Source organism: Triticum urartu, chromosome 3 (assembly GCF_003073215.2).
Source record: "Triticum urartu cultivar G1812 chromosome 3, Tu2.1, whole genome shotgun sequence".
NCBI lineage: Eukaryota > Viridiplantae > Streptophyta > Magnoliopsida > Poales > Poaceae > Triticum > Triticum urartu.
Window position 1 is genome coordinate 413,813,245 of NC_053024.1, and position 19,203 is coordinate 413,832,447.

Sequence of the window (19,203 nt, forward strand, 5' to 3'; positions counted from 1 at the left end):
ATATGTGTGATGTTACTACTTATGTTACTTTCATTGTGAGTAGTCTTAGGCTGGTCATAATGGGAGTAACTTACCAAGTAACATAACACATCCAAGAAAAGTTTGCTTACATGGCATGTATTTAATGAGGAGAGAGATGGTTGGATATATTACTGTAACATAGCATATCCCAAGACAAAATAAGTCTACATCATGATTTGCATGATACCACATATATGTTAGACTAGCCACAATGGAGAGTAACATACACTAGTAACATACACATATCCCTAGACTATGTTACTACCTTCATAGTGGGTAGTAACATAAGTGTGATAACATGCAAACATTCATTTATTAGGTTATAGACTCATATTGCTTTGGGACATGTGATGTTACAGTAACTAGCTAAGTTACTGTAACTATCTCTCTCCTCATTAACTCATTGCCACATAAGCAAATTTGCTGAGTTGGACTCGATGTTACTGCTGAAGTTACTCCCATTGTGGCTATTCTTATTCCCCACTATAAAGTTAGTATCATAAACTAGTAACATATACATGTTACTAGTTTAAGTTACTCCCCCACTATGACTAGCCTTAACCATCAGTATGCATCGATCGGAGTATAAGTTTGCAAAGGAACGCCCACCTCCACAACAAACATGCCTAGCTTGATGATATGACTTTCTTCATGCAGAAACCAGTGACATGTCGTCAGTTGACCATCATCACCCTGCATCGATCTGAATATGAAAACCGAGAGCAGGAGTGCCTCATGTTAGAATTAATGGCCTGACCCATTAACAAAATCTGAAATCTCAAATGAGCCCATCTGTAAAATGACAAGTGGTGGTACTAAAATTTAGTCCATCCCAGAAGTTGAAGAAGAGTTGGACCTTTTTATATAGTGAGTTCTCTCCACCACTCTAAGTTGTGTGTTGAGAAGAGAAAAAGAAGACCACACGCGCGTGCTCGCTCGCCTAGCCGGGCCGTGGCGAGGCGGCGCGTATGTGCAACATGCGCGTGAATGGTCCGCTGAAATTCGGTCTGTTGCCTTGCAGGGGCGCGGCTTCCTTTTGCCGTTTTATTTTTATGTTTTAACAGACAAGTTAATGATTTCTTGTCTGGTAAATATACGACTTAGAAACAAAGTCGGTTTGGGATTGTGATCGCGACACAATACCACCTCTCGTCCTAATATATATAATGCTACCGGCTGCGGCCATAGACACACCGAAAAACACATAGGATTTTGCCTCGTCTCACAACTTGTGCCGCCATCGTAGTCTACTCTATTACGAACGTCGACATGCATTGGCGTGTGGGAGAGCCGGTCTTCGGAACTGGTCGTCTTTGCGATCTTTCACCGGGAGAGGACGAATTAGGTATTTGGGAAGCGCTCTGCGCGACTGCTCAAGTTCGTCATCACAGGTCGTCTTCCGTCCAATTCGTACGGTGCTACTCATCGTCGTCTCCATCGTCGTCAACAACATATCGTCGCCAACATCATCATCAACACCGTTGCTTCTGCTCCAACTATCGAACAGTACATCAATCATGATCTGTTCATGTCTCTCTCTTGAGTTGCTATTTTGTGTGCAATGCTGATGTACATGATTTTTGGATCTTTTAGTTTGCTAGATTGTTGCATGCTAATTTCTGTTCTAGTCATGAATTATTTACTGGAATTATTCACGAACTTGCCTAATTTTCCAACAATCCAAAAACCTAATTGTAGGCAATTTCCCGAGTTAACTATGACTAGATTCGCTGATGCACTGAGGCCGGATAAGTTTACCGGTGTGCACTTTAAGAGGTGGCAGGTGAAGACCACGCTCTGGCTTACTGCTCTAAAAGTTTTCCACGTTAGTGTTGGTGCTCCAAAGGAAATGTCTGACGAAGATCATAGAAATTTTTAGGAAGCCAATACTATGTTTGTGGGATGCATTCTGAGTGTTCTTGTTGACCGTCTATGTGATGTGTACATGCACATAGATGACATAAATACACTGTGGGATGCACTGAATGCAAAATTCCATGCAACAGATGTAGACAGTGAATTGCACATCATGGAGAGTTTTCATGACTACAAGATAGTGAATAATCGTTATATGGTTGAACAAGATCATGAGATATAGTGCATTGTGAATGAACTTGAACTCCTTAAGGGTGTACTACCCGACAAATTTGTGGTTGGGTGCATGATTGCAAAGTTGCCTCCTTCATGGAGGAATTTCGCCACAACTCTGAAACATAAGAGACAAGAGATATCAGTTGAAAATCGGATTGCATATCTTGATATTGAAGAAAAAGCTCAGGCTAAAGACACTACTAAGAAAGGAGGTGATGTTTAGCCTACCGCCAATATGGTGCGGAGGTACCCAAAGAACAAGAACAAAGGGAAGAACAAATCTGTTTTCAACAAGCGTACCAAGACTACTACCTTCAAGAAGAAGAAGTTTAACAAGGCTGAGCTAGAGTGCTACGCCTGTGAGAAGCCTGGACACTTTTCCAAGGAATGCCGAGAACGTGTAGACCGCAGAGGGAAAACGAGGTCGAAGACTGTCAACATGGTGACCGCTAGCAATACTGATGGGTATGGTCTTTTACCTATTGTGCTTTCAATATTTCAATCATCTTCGTGGTGGATTGATTTAGGTGCTAACGTTCATGTGTGTGATAGCCTATATTTGTTTACTTCTTATCAGGTAACAAGGGATTCTTCCGTCTTAATGGGGAATGGGTCACATGCTTCTTTTTGTGGCATTGGCCCAGTGGATCTGAAGTTTACTTCGGGAAAGATCATGTAACTGAGAAACGTGCAACATGTCCCTACTATGAACAAGAATCTATTTAGCGGCTCTCTTCTATGTCGAGATGGGTTTAAGGTGGTTTTAGAGTCAAATAAAGTAATCGTGTCGAGATTTGGATAGTTTATAGGCAAAGGCTACGAGTGTGGTGGCTTGTTCCGCTTTTCCCTTTCAGTTTTTTGCAATAAGTCAGTAAACCAAATTTGTGCTAGTGTTAATGATGATGCAAGTGTTTGGCACTCTCATTTATGTCATATTAATTTTGGTTTAATGTCTCGGCTATCAAGTATGAGTTTAATGCTGAATTTCACCATTCCCAAAGGTTCTAAATGCCATGGTTGTGTGCAATCGAAGCAACCTCGAATGCCTTATATGGCTGTCGAGGAGAGAAACTTGGCACCTCTAAAACTCATACATTCTGATCTTTGTCAGATGAATAGTGTGTTGACAAAAGGTGGAAAGAGATATTTGATGACTTTGATTGATGATGCGACTAGATTTTGCTATGTTTATTTATTGCGAACTAAAGATGAAGCATTAGACTAGTTTAAAATCTATAAAGGTGAAGTTAAAAATAAACTAGAGAGAAAGATCAAATGTCTTAGGTCCGATCGTGGTGGAGAGTAGTTTCCCAAAGTATTTGATGAATTTATGAGGAACATGGTATTATTCATGAGAGGACGCCTCCCTATTCACCCCAATCAAACCGGGTTGCCGAGAGGAAAAACCACACATTGACTGACTTGGTGAATGCCATGTTAGACACTGCCGGTTTATCCAAGGCATGGTGGGGGGAGGCCCTATTGACTTCATGTCATGTCCTAAATAGAGTTCCTAACAAGAATAAGGAGAAAACCCCTTATGAGGAGTGGGTTGGGAGAAAACCATCACTCTCTTATTTGAGCACTTGAGGATGCTTGGAAACGGTCAATATTCCTATTCCTAATAAACGCAAACTCACACCAAAGACAGTGGATTTTGTCTTTCTAGGATATTCTCAACAGAGCATTGCTTATAGATTTTTTGTTGTAGAATCTGAAGTACCTGATATGCATGTTGATACTATAATGAAATCTCGTGATGCAACATTCTTTGAGAATATATTTCCTATGAAAGATATGCATAGCACGCTAGATTTTCTTCTGAGATAATTCCTGAATCAAGTATAAGTGATGAATATTTCGAACAATCATACGAGGAAGTCCTTGAGAAGAATAATGATGAAGCTCCTATAAGGAGCAAGAGACAAAGGGTTGCAAATCCTTTGGTGATGATTTCATTGTATACCTTGTGGACGACACACCCAAGTCTATTGTAGAGGCATATGCATCTCCGGATGTAGACGATTGGAAAGAAGCTGTTCATAATGAGATGGACTCAGTTCTTTCTAATGGAACTTGGGAAATAACTGATAGACCATATGGTTGTAAACCTGTGGGTGTTCAAAAAGAAGCTAAAGCCTGATGGTACTATTGATAAGTACAAGGTGCGACTTGTGGACAAGGGCTACACACAAAAAGAAGGCAAAGATTACTATGACACCTATTCACCTGTTGCTAGAATGACCACCATTCGAGTGTTACTTTCCCTGGCTGCCTCTTCTGGTCTTATCATTCATCAAATGGATGTAAAGACAACTTTCCTCAATGGAGAGTTGGAAGAGGAAATTTATATGGATCAGCCTGATGGGTTTGTGGTAAAGGAGGAAGAGAGAAAGGTGTGCAAGTTGTTAAAATTTTAGTATGGTCTGAAACAGGCACCTAAGCAATGACATGAGAAGTTTGAAAGAACTCCGACTTCTGCAGGATTTGCCATTAACGAGGCTAATAGGTGTGTTTACTATCGCCATGGTATGGGCAATAGTGTTATATTATGTTTGTATGTGGATGAGGTCAAGTCTTTTTTATCAAAAAGTTTTGATATGAAAGATCTGGAAGAAGCCGATGCAATTCTAAACATCAAACTTATTAAGGATGAGAGTGGGATTACTCTAACACATTCTCACTATGTTGACAAGGTCTTGAGCCGGTTCGGCTTTATGTATAACAAGCCTTCTCCAACACCTTATGATCCCAGTGTGACACTCAGGAAGAACAAGAAAGAAACGAGAGATCAATTAAGATACTCTCAAATTGTCGGTTCACTCATGTACTTAGCTAGTGCTACAAGGCCAGATATCTCTTTTGCTATGAGCAAACCGAGTAGGTTCATGTCCAACCCAGGTGATGATCATTGGCATGCACTAGAAAGGTTCTTGCGCTATCTGAGAGGTACTATGAGTTACGAAATTACTTATTCAGGGCATCCTACTGTGCTAGAAGGATACAATGATTCAAATTGGATCTCCGATGTTGATGTACTCTAGGAAAAAAGTGGGTATCTATTTACTCAGGGAGGTGGCGCAGTGTCACGGATGTCTTGCAAACAAACCATATTGACGAGGTCAACTATGGAAGCAGAACTAACTGCTTTAGACACAATCACTTTTGAGGCAGAATGGATGCGTGAGCTCTTGATGGACTTGCCTATGGTTGAAAAACCTGTACCGACTATTCTTATGAATTATGATAACCAAACGGTTATCGCTAAAGTGAATAATTCTAAGGATAATGCGGAGTCATCAAGACACGTGAAGAGATGTTTGAAGTCTGTCAGGAAGTTAAACAACTCCTGAGTAATAACTGTTACGTATATTCAAATAGACAAAAACCTGGCAGATCCCTTTACAAAGGGACTATCATGAAATGCGATAGATATTGCATCAAGGGAGATGGGTATGAGACCCATGGATGTTACACCATAGTAGTAACCCAACCTTTGTGATTGGAGATCCCGTGAATTAGGATCTGGGAAGAATAAGCTATTGGTTAACTGAGGAGAGTACTAAGTGACCATCTCTAGGTGAAGATGCAAAACTATCAAAGTCGTAATGCTCAAAGCTATAAGGATGGTTGGCAACATGCCTTAATGTGGTTGTATTGGCTATGATTAGCAAAGATGTTCTCCTACAGAGCAGTCATGAAAGAACGCACATATATGAGTTCCAATTGTAAATGTCACTATCTATGAGATTTGGGTGATCTCTATAAGCTCACAAAGAGACCAGGGAGTATGACGTATATGCTCCAAACCGCAGGGTAGCCTGCTGGCAGCCAGGTATTGGTTAAGACTTTGAGTGAAACATTTTCACATAAAACTAGCAATTCAAGGCATAGTCCATTGTCAACTTGTGAATGGATGTAGTTTAAAGCTCTAGGCAGAAGTTCAACTTAACAGTCTCTACTACATTGGTATATTAAACAAGTGGTGGGAAAAGATAAAACTCTAAATGGGTATTTGAGATCTGGTGGGGGATTGTAAGAAATAATGGGCATGCCCATTAACAAAATCTGAAATCTCAAATGAGCCCATGTATAAAATGGCAACTGGTGGTGTTAAAGTTTAGTCCCACCCCGAAAGTTGAAGAAAAGTTGGACCTCTTTGTATAGTGGGTTTTCTCCACCACTCCAAATGGTGTGTTGAGAAGAGAAAGGGAAGATCACACGCGCGCGCGCTCGCTCGCCTTGCCTGGCAAGCCGGGCCGGGGCGTGGCGTGGTGGCGCGAGGCGGCGCATATTTGCGACATGCGCGTGAATGGTCCGCCAAAATCCGGTCCGTTGTCGTGCGGGGGCGTGACTTCCTTTTGCCATTTTATTTTTATGTCTTGGCAGACAAGTTAATGATTTATTGTCCCGTAACTATACGACTTAGAAACCAAGTCAGTTTGGGATTGTGATCGCGACACAATACCGCCTCTGGTCCTAATATATATACTGCTACCGGCTGTGGCCATAAACACATCGAAAAACACCTAGGGTTTTGCCTCGTCTCACAACTTGTGCAGCCACCGTAGTCTACTCTATTCCGAATGCCGACGTGCATCGGCGTGCGGGAGAGCAGGTCTCCAGAACCGTTCGTATTTGCGATCCTGCACCGAGAGAGGATGGATTAGGTTTTTTGGAAGCTCTCTGCGCGACTGCTCAAGTTCGTCATCACTGGCCGTCTTCCGTCCAAGTCGGACGGTGCTACTCATCGTCGTCTCCATCGTCGTCAACAACAGATCGCCGCCAACATCATTATCAACACCATCACTTCTGCTGCAAGTACCGAACAATATGTCAATCGTGATCTGTTCATGTCTCTCTCTGAAGTTGCTATTTTGTGTGTGATGCTGTTGTACATGATTTGTGAATCTTTTAGTTTGCTAGATTGTTGCATGCTAGTTTCTGCCCTAGTCATGAATTATTTACCGAAGTTATTCATGAACTTGCCTAATTTTCGAACACCTCACAAATTAAACCACCAACCACCACCGATTCAAATTAAGCAACCTAGCTAGTTTAACTATGATTAGTACTCAATTATTACGCTAGTGCTAGTAGTTGATAAGACCACATGGGCACAAGATGAGTGGATATTCAAGAGAACATCCCCATTTTGGAAAGAGGGTCAAGGAGCACCAGTTCAGCGAGTCTGGGGACCAACCAAACGCAAGGAGGCAGCACGACTGATCCCAATTATACCCATCCACTCACAAAAGCCTTGGAGGAGACAAGATATTTTCGAAGAGAGCACACCTACATCATAGCATCGTAGTACTTTAATTGATCAATCCCGTAAAGAGCAGGGGGGGTGGGCCCGGCCCATATTTTGTTACGAGCAAGCATAGTCGTCCATATCTGCCGCGTTATCATTTGATACTGTCTTTTTTTTTGCGAGTATCATTTGATATTGTCCACCCGGGTTGCTTTGATTGGTCGAGGATTAATATATACGATGGATTAGCTAATTAATCCGCCGTACGTACGTGCAGCATTGACACGTAAGTGAGCATCTTGCGAGGACCAAACACCGTTTCACCCCTTTCCGGTGGGGTTTCGCCGGCCGGTGGCACGCTCGCACGGACTAAACCTGGTCCATGAATGAGCCCAACCTTACATTTTTCTAGTACAAGCTGGTGTTTGTACTACCTTCTCAGTCAGTGTACAGTCGATCGAAGCGACCGATCACAACACCAGCACAATGCGAGAGGAGCAAGTGGACGGACAACCATTAAGCTGCTAGCCCCTACTCCACGGCCAGATCGAGAGGAGCAAGCTTGAGAGAGACCACACCGGATGGATGATCGAGGCAGTTGGGTTTTGATGCGATCTCCTGCTCATTGTCCGCACTGTTGGAGCACGCTCCGGTCCAAAAGGCGGCACGGTTTTAATCACATATATCACCGGAAATCTCAGGCGATGGCGACGCCAGGAAGGCTGGGGATCGATCGACATGCTGCTAGTCCGTGTGAAGGATCGACACACGACACTTGTCCCGTTTTCCGAGCGCCAGAGACGTCTATATATATAGATTAACCCCGAACAGGTAAGCTCATCACATGGGTTATTTGTTTAGCCATGTCCTCCTGTCACGCACGCTGCCCATAATTAGTAACCATAGCCTAATTGGGCGGCGCCCGGCCCCTCTCTGCAAGCAACCACACCTGCCTGCCTGCCTGCCTTTTGAGGGACTTTGACGTGTGCGGGTGAGTTAGAGTAGAGGGAGCGAACTCCCAGTGCCTGAGGCAAGTACGCAGGAGGTACATAGATAGGAGCAGGATGGACGGCCTCCACACGGAGCTGGCGCTGGGGCTGATCGGGTGCGGCCATGGCGACCTCCAGACGGCGCCGTTCGTGGCCAAGACGTACCAGATGGTGTGCGACCCTAGGACGGACGCGCTCGTCAGGTGGGGGAAGGGCAACAACAGCTTCCTCGTCACCGACGTCGCCGGCTTCTCGCAGCTCCTCCTCCCCTGCTTCTTCAAGCACGGCAACTTCTCCAGCTTCGTCCGCCAGCTCAACACATATGTGAGTACTCCTATCCTACCTAGTGAGGCTTCCAGTGCCGCCGTCTTTTGTCTTCTGGTGTCCTAGCAAGGAGTGGTCTGTAAATGGTACTTGCTTGTACGAAGGGTACTCTGAGCTTGCACGTGCACTGTACACTTGCTTGAAGAAATGTCTGCTTGATTTGCTTATTAGATGGAATTCTTGTGCAGGGCTTCCGGAAGGTGCACCCGGACCGATGGGAGTTCGCGCACGAGTCGTTCCTGCGCGGCCAGACGCACCTGCTGCCGCGCATCGTGCGCCGCAAGAAGCGCGGCGAGGCCGGTGCTGGCGCCTCCTGCTCGTCTGCAGTCGGCGGCGGCGAGCAGCACCAGCACGTGGTGGCCAATATGGGAGACCAAGTGGAGGAGGAAGAGGATGAGGAGGGAAGGGAGGCGCTGCTCGAGGAGGTTCAGAGGCTGCGGCAGGAGCAGACGGCCATCGGGGAGCAGCTGGCGAAGATGAGCCGGCGACTGCAGGCGACAGAGCGGCGGCCTGACCGGCTCATGTCCTTCCTCTCCAAGCTCGCCGAGGATCCCAACGCCACCTCCCTCCACCTTCTCGAACAGGCAGCCGAGAAGAAGCGCCAGCGCATGCAGTGCCCTTCCCGTGATTTTACTTCCTTTCCCGTCGCACTTCCTCTTCATCCCGCGCCTTCACCGCCGCCGCCACCGCTATTGGCGCTCGGCGACCCGACCATGGGCGGGGTCAGAGTCTGGCAATGGGCGGAGCCGATGCCACTGGCGCTCACAACCTTCGAGCAGCCCTCCGCGAGCTCCGGGGTGCAGCAGGTGCCGGAGTTCGAGGGCGGCCGGAGCGGCAGCAGCATGGGCATAACTGACGGTGGGACCGCGGTGGAGACCCCCTTCCCGTTCTGCCTACTGGGCCAGTGTTTCTTCTAAACACGGCGCGCGCATCGTGCATGCACATGCACTACCTTCTTCTACTTACTAATTTAGCAATTAGCAATCATTTGTACACACCTACAAAAAACAATGTTATATTAGCTCTGCTATACTCATTCAGTAATACCAGCATCGGTACGTGCTCTGAATATTCTTAGGCCACTAGGCGCTGTCGACCGGCCAAAATTCGGTCAGTCGCCGCGCGGCCGTTAGATTAGGCCAGCCCATGCTCTTAGCCGGACTTGCATACCGCGGACGCGTTCGAGCACACCCGTCGACATTGATCGGGCACTTCATGTATTCGCGCCTCCACACCGTTGTATCTCATATTCCCTCTCTTATACTCCCTCCATTCCTTGATACAAGGTGTCTAGATTTTTAAAAAAAAACCAAAATATAAGATGTATTGCGTTGCAACACTCGTTTGGATATTTTTTTAAGGATTTGATTACATTTCCTTATATCGGGCAAGCTCCTCTATTTTCTCATGTCAATTACTCAGGTGTAATGTCACCCAAAACTTGTGAAATTTTTCCTTCACGTGTGTTCTTTAATTTTCCCTCCACGTGTGTTCTCTAGTTTTAAATAGCCGGCTATAGCTTCGCTATAGCCCGCTATAACCTTTTTAGCAGGGTGCTGCTAAATGGTCGCCTTCACAAATAGCCCGTTATAACCCGCTTTATCCCACTATAGCTGATTTGGAGGTCCGCCGTTATTTCCCATAGCCCGCTATTTAAAACATTGTTTACATTCATACTAAACCATGCAATGTTGTTAAAAACTACATAGATCCTGAGCAAACATACAAATGCACAATCGGTTTATCAAAAGACACAACCAGACCATCAAAAGATAGCCAAAGTTCATGTAATACATATAATACGGCTGGCACATTCAAACTACATCTAAAACTTCAAATTAAGATGGGTCTTCACCGCTTCCTCGCCGGCCCTTTGCCCTTTCGGTCGCTGGCACGGCTGTAGGAGTCTGCGGCAGGAGGTGGGTCCATGTTGAGCTGTCAGACCCGTAGTCGTCGGAGGAGGAATCGGAGATGACGATGTAGCCTTGCAAGCACCGGACGACGCGGTCTTGCTTGCGCTTGAGCTTGGCCACCCTCGCCGCCTCCTGCGCCGCCTTCGCCGCCTCCCGCTCGGATTGCTCAATGCCGTGCTGGAGCTGCTTGGCGTTGAGCCTCCGGAGCCATCGGGCCTTCGTCTCCACCTCAGTCAGTGATCGGCGGCACGCCCACTCGAAGAGATGGTCCTCCTTGCCGGGCACCCGATGGCGGCGGGCGGACTGCGCAGACCCATCGGACCCGCTCGTCATCTCCCTTGTCCTCCGCCTCTCGCAACAGGCGGCACGTGCCCCCGACTCCGGAGTCTGCATCTGCTGCATGGGCGGAGCGGGCACTAGAACTCAGCGCTGCCCGCGCAAAGCAGCGACCAGAGGCAGAAGAGGTCATCGGGCGGGAGGAGCAGATCAGGCAGGCCTCACAAGTCCGCATGTGGGGCCTGAAGGGCTGGCGTCGGCATCGACACTGCCGCGATGGGCGACAGGTGGCGTTGCACCAGACCCGGAGCTGTTGCCCATATCGACCCGCGACCGCTCGAGCGCGATACAGAGTGCCAGCTCCTCGTCGTCTCCGGACCTGCCGTCAGAGTGGCTTCCCGGATTTAGTATTTTACTGCTTGACTGCTCGGATGTGTGGACCAAAGTTGGCTGCACAAACTGCCGAAGCGGTGCCAAATAATTTTCTAATGGCACCGCTGATGAGATGGTAATATTTTTAGATACTAGGTACAAACTGTGACACTGTCTTAGGATGCGTTTGGTTGAAGGTGTGGTATGAATGGGTTGGGACCGTGACAGTGTATGAATCACATAACAAATGATTTGTAACAACGAAAATGGGGCTAACCTTCTCTGCACATGCCATTAACTTCCTCCCACTGTCCACAGATTCTCTGCACATGCCATTAACTTCCTCCCACTTTCCATAGATTCAAACGCAACTAGCTTTCACACATAGAGGTTGATGGTGACAATGAGCAGAAAGATCTTCAGTCACCCCGCTCCATTCGTTGCAACTGATGGTCCTAGGGAGCTACAAGAGGAAGAAATGACTCAAATCGACCGCTGGATTAAAATCCTTCATGCCAAGTCATAGCCCGAGAGAGAGAAGAGAGGCATACCCGGGTGGTGAAGGAGTCGTCGAGGAGGAGGGACCGCTGGAGTGGTCATTGAAGAAGACCATGGCGACCGCGGCGGTAGGATGCGAGACGACGAGAGCGAGGAAGCAAGCGAGGAAGCGGCTATAGCTTAGGAAGGAAGAAAGGAAGGAGGAAACAGGGAAAATGTGACTTGTGGTCGGGGAGAAAAGGGGATGGGGAAGGGGGGCGGGGGTAGATATTTCGGCGGTAGGCCAAAAATTTCGAAATGTGGAGGGAAACTTTACGCACGGTGTCGCCGGACACCATTCACTTTGAATGACCGTACGCATCGCAAATGATTTTTCAACTTTACGTGCATGGGATGAGTTTGATAATTCAAATTTTGGTGGAAATTTCCCTGGATACTGTCCTCATCCACGTCATTGCATAATTTAACATCGCTTGCTAATTCCGGCACACAAAAGAGCGTACAACACACAGACCACACTTATTGAATCAAGTAATTTGAGTAATTAAACAGAGCCAGTTGACCTAAACATTGCCCTAACAAAAGATCAGCATTAAAAACAAAGCCTAAGTACGCATAATTTTAACAAAGCCACCGCCGCACCGGCCTATGCTTCGCCGGTGTGAGATGAGACGTCGAGGACTTATACTGGTGACATGCCGCCGTTGGTGGACTCCGCGCCCCCCTACTGAAGTCGAACACGTCCTCATCCTCGGCGTCGCCCTCAAGGTTGTAGTACTTGTAGTAGTGGTTGCCCCAGAGCTCGCATTGGTACTCCACCGTCGATTCCTCGACAGACAGACTCTTCTCTACCTCGACCTCGGCCACGCGCAACTCCTCCTCCCGGCGCTCCTAGATCTCCGCCGCCTCCTGCATCTCCAGCTCCCGCTCGGCGATCTCATGAGGAAACAGGTGCTCCATGGCCACCGCCGCCTTTCCAGACATGGGTTGCATGCTGGATTCCGAGGTACCCTGGTATATCTTGGCGTGTGCGTCCTCGATTTTGGCATGGATGGCCTCGAACCGGGCCAGGGCGACGTCGGCGGCACGGACGGCAGCTCGAGCGCTCTCGGTGTTTGCCTGCTGCAGCTGCCTTGTCGGCTCCCACAGACGCCCTCCCGGTGGATGCGGCGGCGCTCAATGTAGATGCGGCGGCGCTCTCAGCGCAGGCGGCGGCGCTCGGGGTGGACGCAGCCTTCGTACGGGCCTTTATGAAGCATTTCCACGGCGTCATCTTTGCAAGAAGGGGTTGCGGGAATGTGGATTGGGATTAGTGGATTCGAGGGTTGCCGACACTGAAGCAGACGAGCTGGCGAAGCTTAAGGAGGAAGACATAAATAGACCCACAAATTTTCATCGCAAACGGTTCCTTAAAAAAACTATGTGTGTTGTTGTTGTTGATATTTTTTATTAGCTGTGAAAGACGAATTTGGTGTAAAGTGGCAACGGATGGTGTTTTAAATTTACAAGAAAAATTGTAGTACTAATACAACTGTCATGTCAAATTTTGGAAAATTTTTGGGGTCATTTGACCTTTTAAGACATTTAAGTGATTTTCTAGCCATTTAATGACCGTAATTCAAATTTGAATTACATGTACATGCAACAGCTAACCATAACGGTTTGAAAATTCATATTTTGTGTACTTGTGCGTGAGTTAATTCCATGTGTAGTAAATTGGAAGGAATTTTCAAACATATTGGTCTCACGGCTATGACACAATTAAGCATGGAGTGCCATGGCATTTAAATTCCAAAAAATAAAAAAAAAGATCAGAAACACATGAAACCTTGCTTGATGTAATGTCATGCCACCAAGATGATGTGGTAAAATTTTTGGCATGTCTGACGAAAGTTTGGACACACACCCCTCAGAAACCGAAACAACTCACTAGAAGACTCGTGGTTCCAAGTGGGAACAATGCATGTTTGATGACGAACGGGCAATAGCTTCCTCTTACGGGCTTTAAAAATTTCTACAGTTGACGTGCACTAAAAGAATTGTTGTGTCAAAATTTGGAAAATTTCAAGGGTCACTTGACCTTTTTAAGACATTTAAGTGATTTTCTAGCCATTTAATGATCGTAATCCAAATTTGAACTACATCTACATGCAATGGCTAACCATAATGGTTTGAAAAATCATATTTGTGTACTTGTGTGCGAGTTAATTCCATCTGCAGTAAATTGGGAGGAATTTTCAATCATATTGGTCTCACACCCTGGACACTGTTAAGCATGGAGTGCCATGTCATTTAATTTCGAAAAAATAAAAAAAAAGATCTGGAACACATGAAACCTTGCTTGATGTAATGTCATGCCACCAAGATGATGTGGTAAAAAATTTGGCATATTTGACGAAAGTTTGGACACACAGCACTCACAAACTGAAGCAACTCACTAGAAGGCTTATGGTTCCAAGATGGAACAGTGCATGTTTGATGACGAATGGGCGATAGCTTCCTCTTACGGGCTTCAAAAATTTTTTGCAGTTAACATGCACTAATACAACTGTCATGTCAATATTTGGAAAATTTCAGGGGTCATTTGACCTTTTTAAGACATTTAAGTGATTTTCTAGCCATTTAATGACCATAATCCAAATTTGAACTACATTGATACGTCTCCAACATATCTACTTTTCCTAACGCTTTTCCTCTTGTTTTGGACTCTAATTTGCATGATTTGAATGAAACTAACCCCGGACTGACGTTGTTTTCTACAGAACTATAATGGTGTTGTTTTTGTGCAAAAATAAAAGTTCTCAGAATGGAACGAAACTTTGCAAGGAATTTTTATACAATAAACAAGAATTTCTGGAGCCAAGAACCACCGGAGGGGGGCACGTGGGTGGGAATAACCCACCAGGGCGCCTCCCTCCTGGCGCGCCCAGGTGGGTTGTCCCCACCTGGTGGCCCCGCAGACCCTGATTCAAACTCCATAAATACCTATTTTTCTCCAAAAAAATCAGGGAGAAAGAATTATTGCGATCCACGAGATGGAGCCGCCGTCACCTGCTATTCTTCACCAGGAGGCCAAATCTGGAGTCCGTTTGGGGCTCCGGAGAGGGGGATCTTCGTTCTTCTTCATCACCAACCCTTCTCCATCACCAATTACGTGATGCACCCCACCGGGAGTGAGTAATTCCTTCGTAGGCTCCCTGGTCAGTGAGGAGTTGGATGCGATTCATCATGTAATCGAGTTAGTTTTGTTAGGGCCTGATCCCTAGTATCCACTACGTTATAAGATTGATGTTGTTATGACTTTGCCATGCTTAATGCTTGTCAATTTGGGCTTGGGTGCCATGATTTTAGATCTGAACCGTTTATGTTATCACCATTATATCCATGTTCTAGATCCGATCTGGCAAGTTATAGTCACCTACTACGTGTTATGATCCGGCAACCCCGGAGTGACAATAGTCGGGACCACTCCCAGTGATGACCGTAGTTTGAGGAGTTCATGTATTCACCGTGTGTTAATGCTTTGTTCCGGTTCTCTATTAAAAGGATGCCTTAATATCCCTTAGTTTCCAATAGGACCCCGCTGCCACGGGAGGGTAGGACAAAAGATGTCATGCAAGTTCTTTTCATAAGCACGCATGACTATTTACGAAATACATGCCTACATTATACTGATGAACTGGAGCTAGTGCCGTATCGCCCTAGGTTATAACTGTCTCGTAATGAATATCATCCAACAAGTCACTAATCCAATGCCTATGAATTTATCCTATATTGTTCTTGCTAAGTTACTACTGCTATCATTACTGTTGCACCTGTTACAAAACTATTGCTATCACTGTTACCATTACTACAACTACTATTATCAAAACTATCATATTACTTTGGTATTGATCGCGTTGCTGCAAATAATTAATCTCCAGGTGTGGTTGAATTGACAACTCATCTGCTAATACCTTCAAATATTCTTTGGCTCCCGTTGTGTTGAATCTATCAATGGGTTGAATACTCTACCCTCGAAAACTGTTGCGATCCCCTATACTTGTGGGTTATCAAGACCTTTTTCCGGCGCCGTTGCCGGGGAGCATAGCTATATTTGTTGAGTCACATGGGATTATTATCAATTTATCACTATGAAGAATCTTAAGGATGCTAAGACTAAGATTTTTCCCTCAAAGACGAGGGGAGGTAAGGAACTGCCATCCAGTTCTGCTTTAGATTTACCTTTGGTTATAAGTAAACTTGCAACACCACCACATGCTATTAATTATGATATGCTGATGCTACTTATACTATGGATAATGCTTATGATGATGCTAGTACCTTGCTTGATAATGATGATGTGCCACTTGGTGAATTTCTTGATAAACAAATTGCTAGAGTAATACAACATGATGTTGTTGAATCTGACGATGAGCTTGAAACTGAAACTCTTGAAACACCTGCTAGAACTAGCGTTCCTAGATATGAATTACCTAAGGTACCGGAAGGTTATGTTATGAATGAGGAGACAACTAGAGATATTCTTGCTTGTAAGGATAGAGATGATCTAGAGAAATTATTATGCAAGTATAAATAAAAATCTCTGAATGCTAGAATGCAATATGATCCTAAGTTTGCTACTTCACCTATCTTTATTGATGATAAGGATTATGAAATCTCTGTCGACCAGAGTTAATTACTTTGGTTGAATCTGATACTTTCCATGGTTATGAAACTGAAACTGTTGTGGCACATCTTACTAAGTTGAATGGCATAGCCACCCTTTTTACTCATGATGAGAAAACTCGCTATTACTTTATTCTCAAATTATGTCTGTTCTCATTAAAGGGTGATGCTAAAGGTTGGTACAATACTCTTGTTCCTGGTTGTGTGCATAGTCCCTAGGATATGATTTATTACTTCTTTGAAAAATATTTCCCTGCTCATAAGAAACAAGCTGCTTTACAGGAAATATTTAAATTTGTGCAAATTAAAGAAGAGAGTCTCCCACAAGCTTGGGGGAGGCTTTGCCAATTACTTAATGCTTTGCCTGATCATCCTCTTAAGAAAAACGAAATACTTGATATCTTCTATAATGGACTAACCGATGCTTCTAGGGATTTCCTAGATAGGTGTGTTGGTTGTGTTTTCAGGGAACAAACTGTTGGAAAAGCTGAGGAATTATTGAATAATATATTGAAAAATTATGATGATTGGACTCTTCCTGAACCACTGGCTAAACCCACTCCGAAGAAGAGAGGTATATTATATCTCGGTCCTGAAGATATGCAAGAGGCAAAGAAATCTATGAAGGAAAAGGTATTAAAGCTGAGGATGTCAAAAATTTACCTCCTATTGAAGAAATACATGGGCTTAATACATCACCACCTCCTAAGGTGGTAGAGGTAAATTCTCTTATGAAGTTCAATGATAATGACAATCCTCACAATATGCACCCTAGACAATGTCTTTACGAGTTTGAAAACTATATTAGAAAACAAGATCACTTCAATGCAAATGTTATGAAACAATTGAAGTACAATTCTGATATGATCGCTCACTTGAGTGACTTGTTATTTAGAATTTCAAATGATGTTAGAGGTGTTGGAAAGCATGCTTCCATGGTATAAACCCAGTTAGAACAAGTTGCTAAATCTCAAAAGAGAATTGCTTGATGAAATGAATAATAATATACATGACTTTGTTGTTAGAGTTGCAACTAGAGGAGGTAAAATGACTCAAGAACCACTTTATCCCGAGGGACACCCAAAAAGAATAGAACATGATTCACAAAGGAATAACACCACTGCACCTAGTTCTTCTAAAAAGAAAAAGAAGAAGAACATTGATAGGACTTTGCATGCTCCTAGTGAACCTGAAATAGAAAAACTTCCTGACAATGGTAATGAAGTTTCTACCTCTGATGCTGAAACTCAGTCTGGTAATGAACATTCACCTAGTGATAATGAAAAAGATAATGTTGATGTTCATGAAGACTCTCAACCAAATAATAAAGAACAAGACAATGATGTTGAGATAGAACCACCTGTTGATCTTGATAAACCACAACCTAAAAATAAAAGGTATGATAAAAAAATACTTTGTGGCTAGAAAACACGGTAAAGAAAGAGAACCGTGGGTTCAAAAACCAAAGGCTTTTCCACCTAGGTCAACTAAAAAGAATGATGATGAAGAATTTGAACGCTTTGATGAAATGCCGAGGCCAGTCTTTTTGCATACTCGCTTGACTGATATCTTGAAAATGCCTCCTTATGCAAAGTACATGAAAGACATCATCACTAATAAGAGAAAAACACCGGAAGCTGAAATCTCCACTATGCTTGCTAATTATACTTTTAAAGATGGAGTACCTAAAAAACTTGGAGATCTAGGAATACCATCTATACCTTGCTCCATCAAAAAGAATTATGTGAAAACTGTTTTGTGTGATTTAGGAGCTGGTGTTAGTGTTATGCCTTTCTCTTTATATAAATGATTTGATTTGAGTAAACTCACACCTACTGAAATATCTTTGCAAATGGTTGATAAATCAACTGCCATACCTATCGGTATCTGTGAGGACGTGCCCTTTGTTGTTACTAATGTTACTATTTTGACTGACTTTGTTATACTTGAGATGCCCGAGGACGACAACATGTCGATTATCCTTGGTAGACCCTTCTTGAATACTACATGGGCTGTTATTGATTGCAATAAAAACAAGGTCACTTTTCATATCAATGGTAATGTAACGCCCCGGATATAACTTTCCCAATTTGTACTCCAACTCTTGCCGTTTCCGGCGTTAAGTTATATTTATTTCTCGGGTTCGGGTCTTTGTCTCCGTGTGTTGTCTTCTTTGTCATGCATCTCATATCATGTCATCATGTGCATTGCATTTGCATACGTGTTCATCTCATGCATTCGAGCATTTTCCCCGTTGTCCGTTTTGCATTCTGGCGCTTCGTTCTCCTCCGGTGGTCATTTCTAGCTTTCTTTCGTGTGTGGGGATTAAACATTTCCGGATTGGACCAAGACTTGCCAAGCGGCCTTGGTTTACTACCGGTAGACCGCCTGTCAAGTTTCGTATCATTTGGACTTCGTTTGATACTCCAACGGTTAACCGAGGGACCGAAAAGGCCTCGTGTGTGTTGCAGCCCAACACCCCTACAATTTGGCCCCAAACCTACCAAACTCTGCTCCATGTCCTAGAGCGTTCGATCACGATCGCGTGGCCAAAAACCGCACCTCATTTGGACTCTCCTAACTCCACTTATGCCTATAAATACACCCCCCCGAAATTCGGATCTCTCTCCCTCTCCGAAACCCTAAATCGCCCTCGCGCCGCGCCGGACGTGTCCGTCCCCGGCCGGACATCGTCCGCCGTCCGCCCGCACCAGTGGCAGAGCGCCACGTGTCCCTCCGCCGCCAGCCGCCGCCGCGGCCCGGCGAGCCCGCAGCGGGCCCGCCCGGCCCATCGCCG

General features: G+C 44.9%; 1 protein-coding gene across 1 annotated transcript; it reads left to right on the forward strand.

Annotated features, from left to right (window-relative positions):
• The first annotated feature begins 8,227 nt into the window (after positions 1–8,227).
• On the forward strand, positions 8,228–10,016 carry LOC125548417 (heat stress transcription factor C-1a-like). Its single transcript, XM_048712017.1, has 2 exons — positions 8,228–8,679; positions 8,868–10,016. The coding sequence occupies exons 1-2, from the start codon at positions 8,431–8,433 to the stop codon at positions 9,594–9,596; spliced, it is 978 nt and encodes a 325-aa protein (XP_048567974.1). The 5' UTR covers positions 8,228–8,430; the 3' UTR covers positions 9,597–10,016.
• Positions 10,017–19,203: the final 9,187 nt, after the last annotated feature.

Coding starts and splice junctions, on each gene's coding strand:
- LOC125548417 (XM_048712017.1), top strand. CDS start 8,431: ATGGACGGCCTCCACACGGAGCTGGCGCTGGGGCTGATCGGGTGCGGC. Junction 8,680..8,867: donor TCCGCCAGCTCAACACATAT/GTGAGTACTCCT, acceptor ATTCTTGTGCAG/GGCTTCCGGAAGGTGCACCC.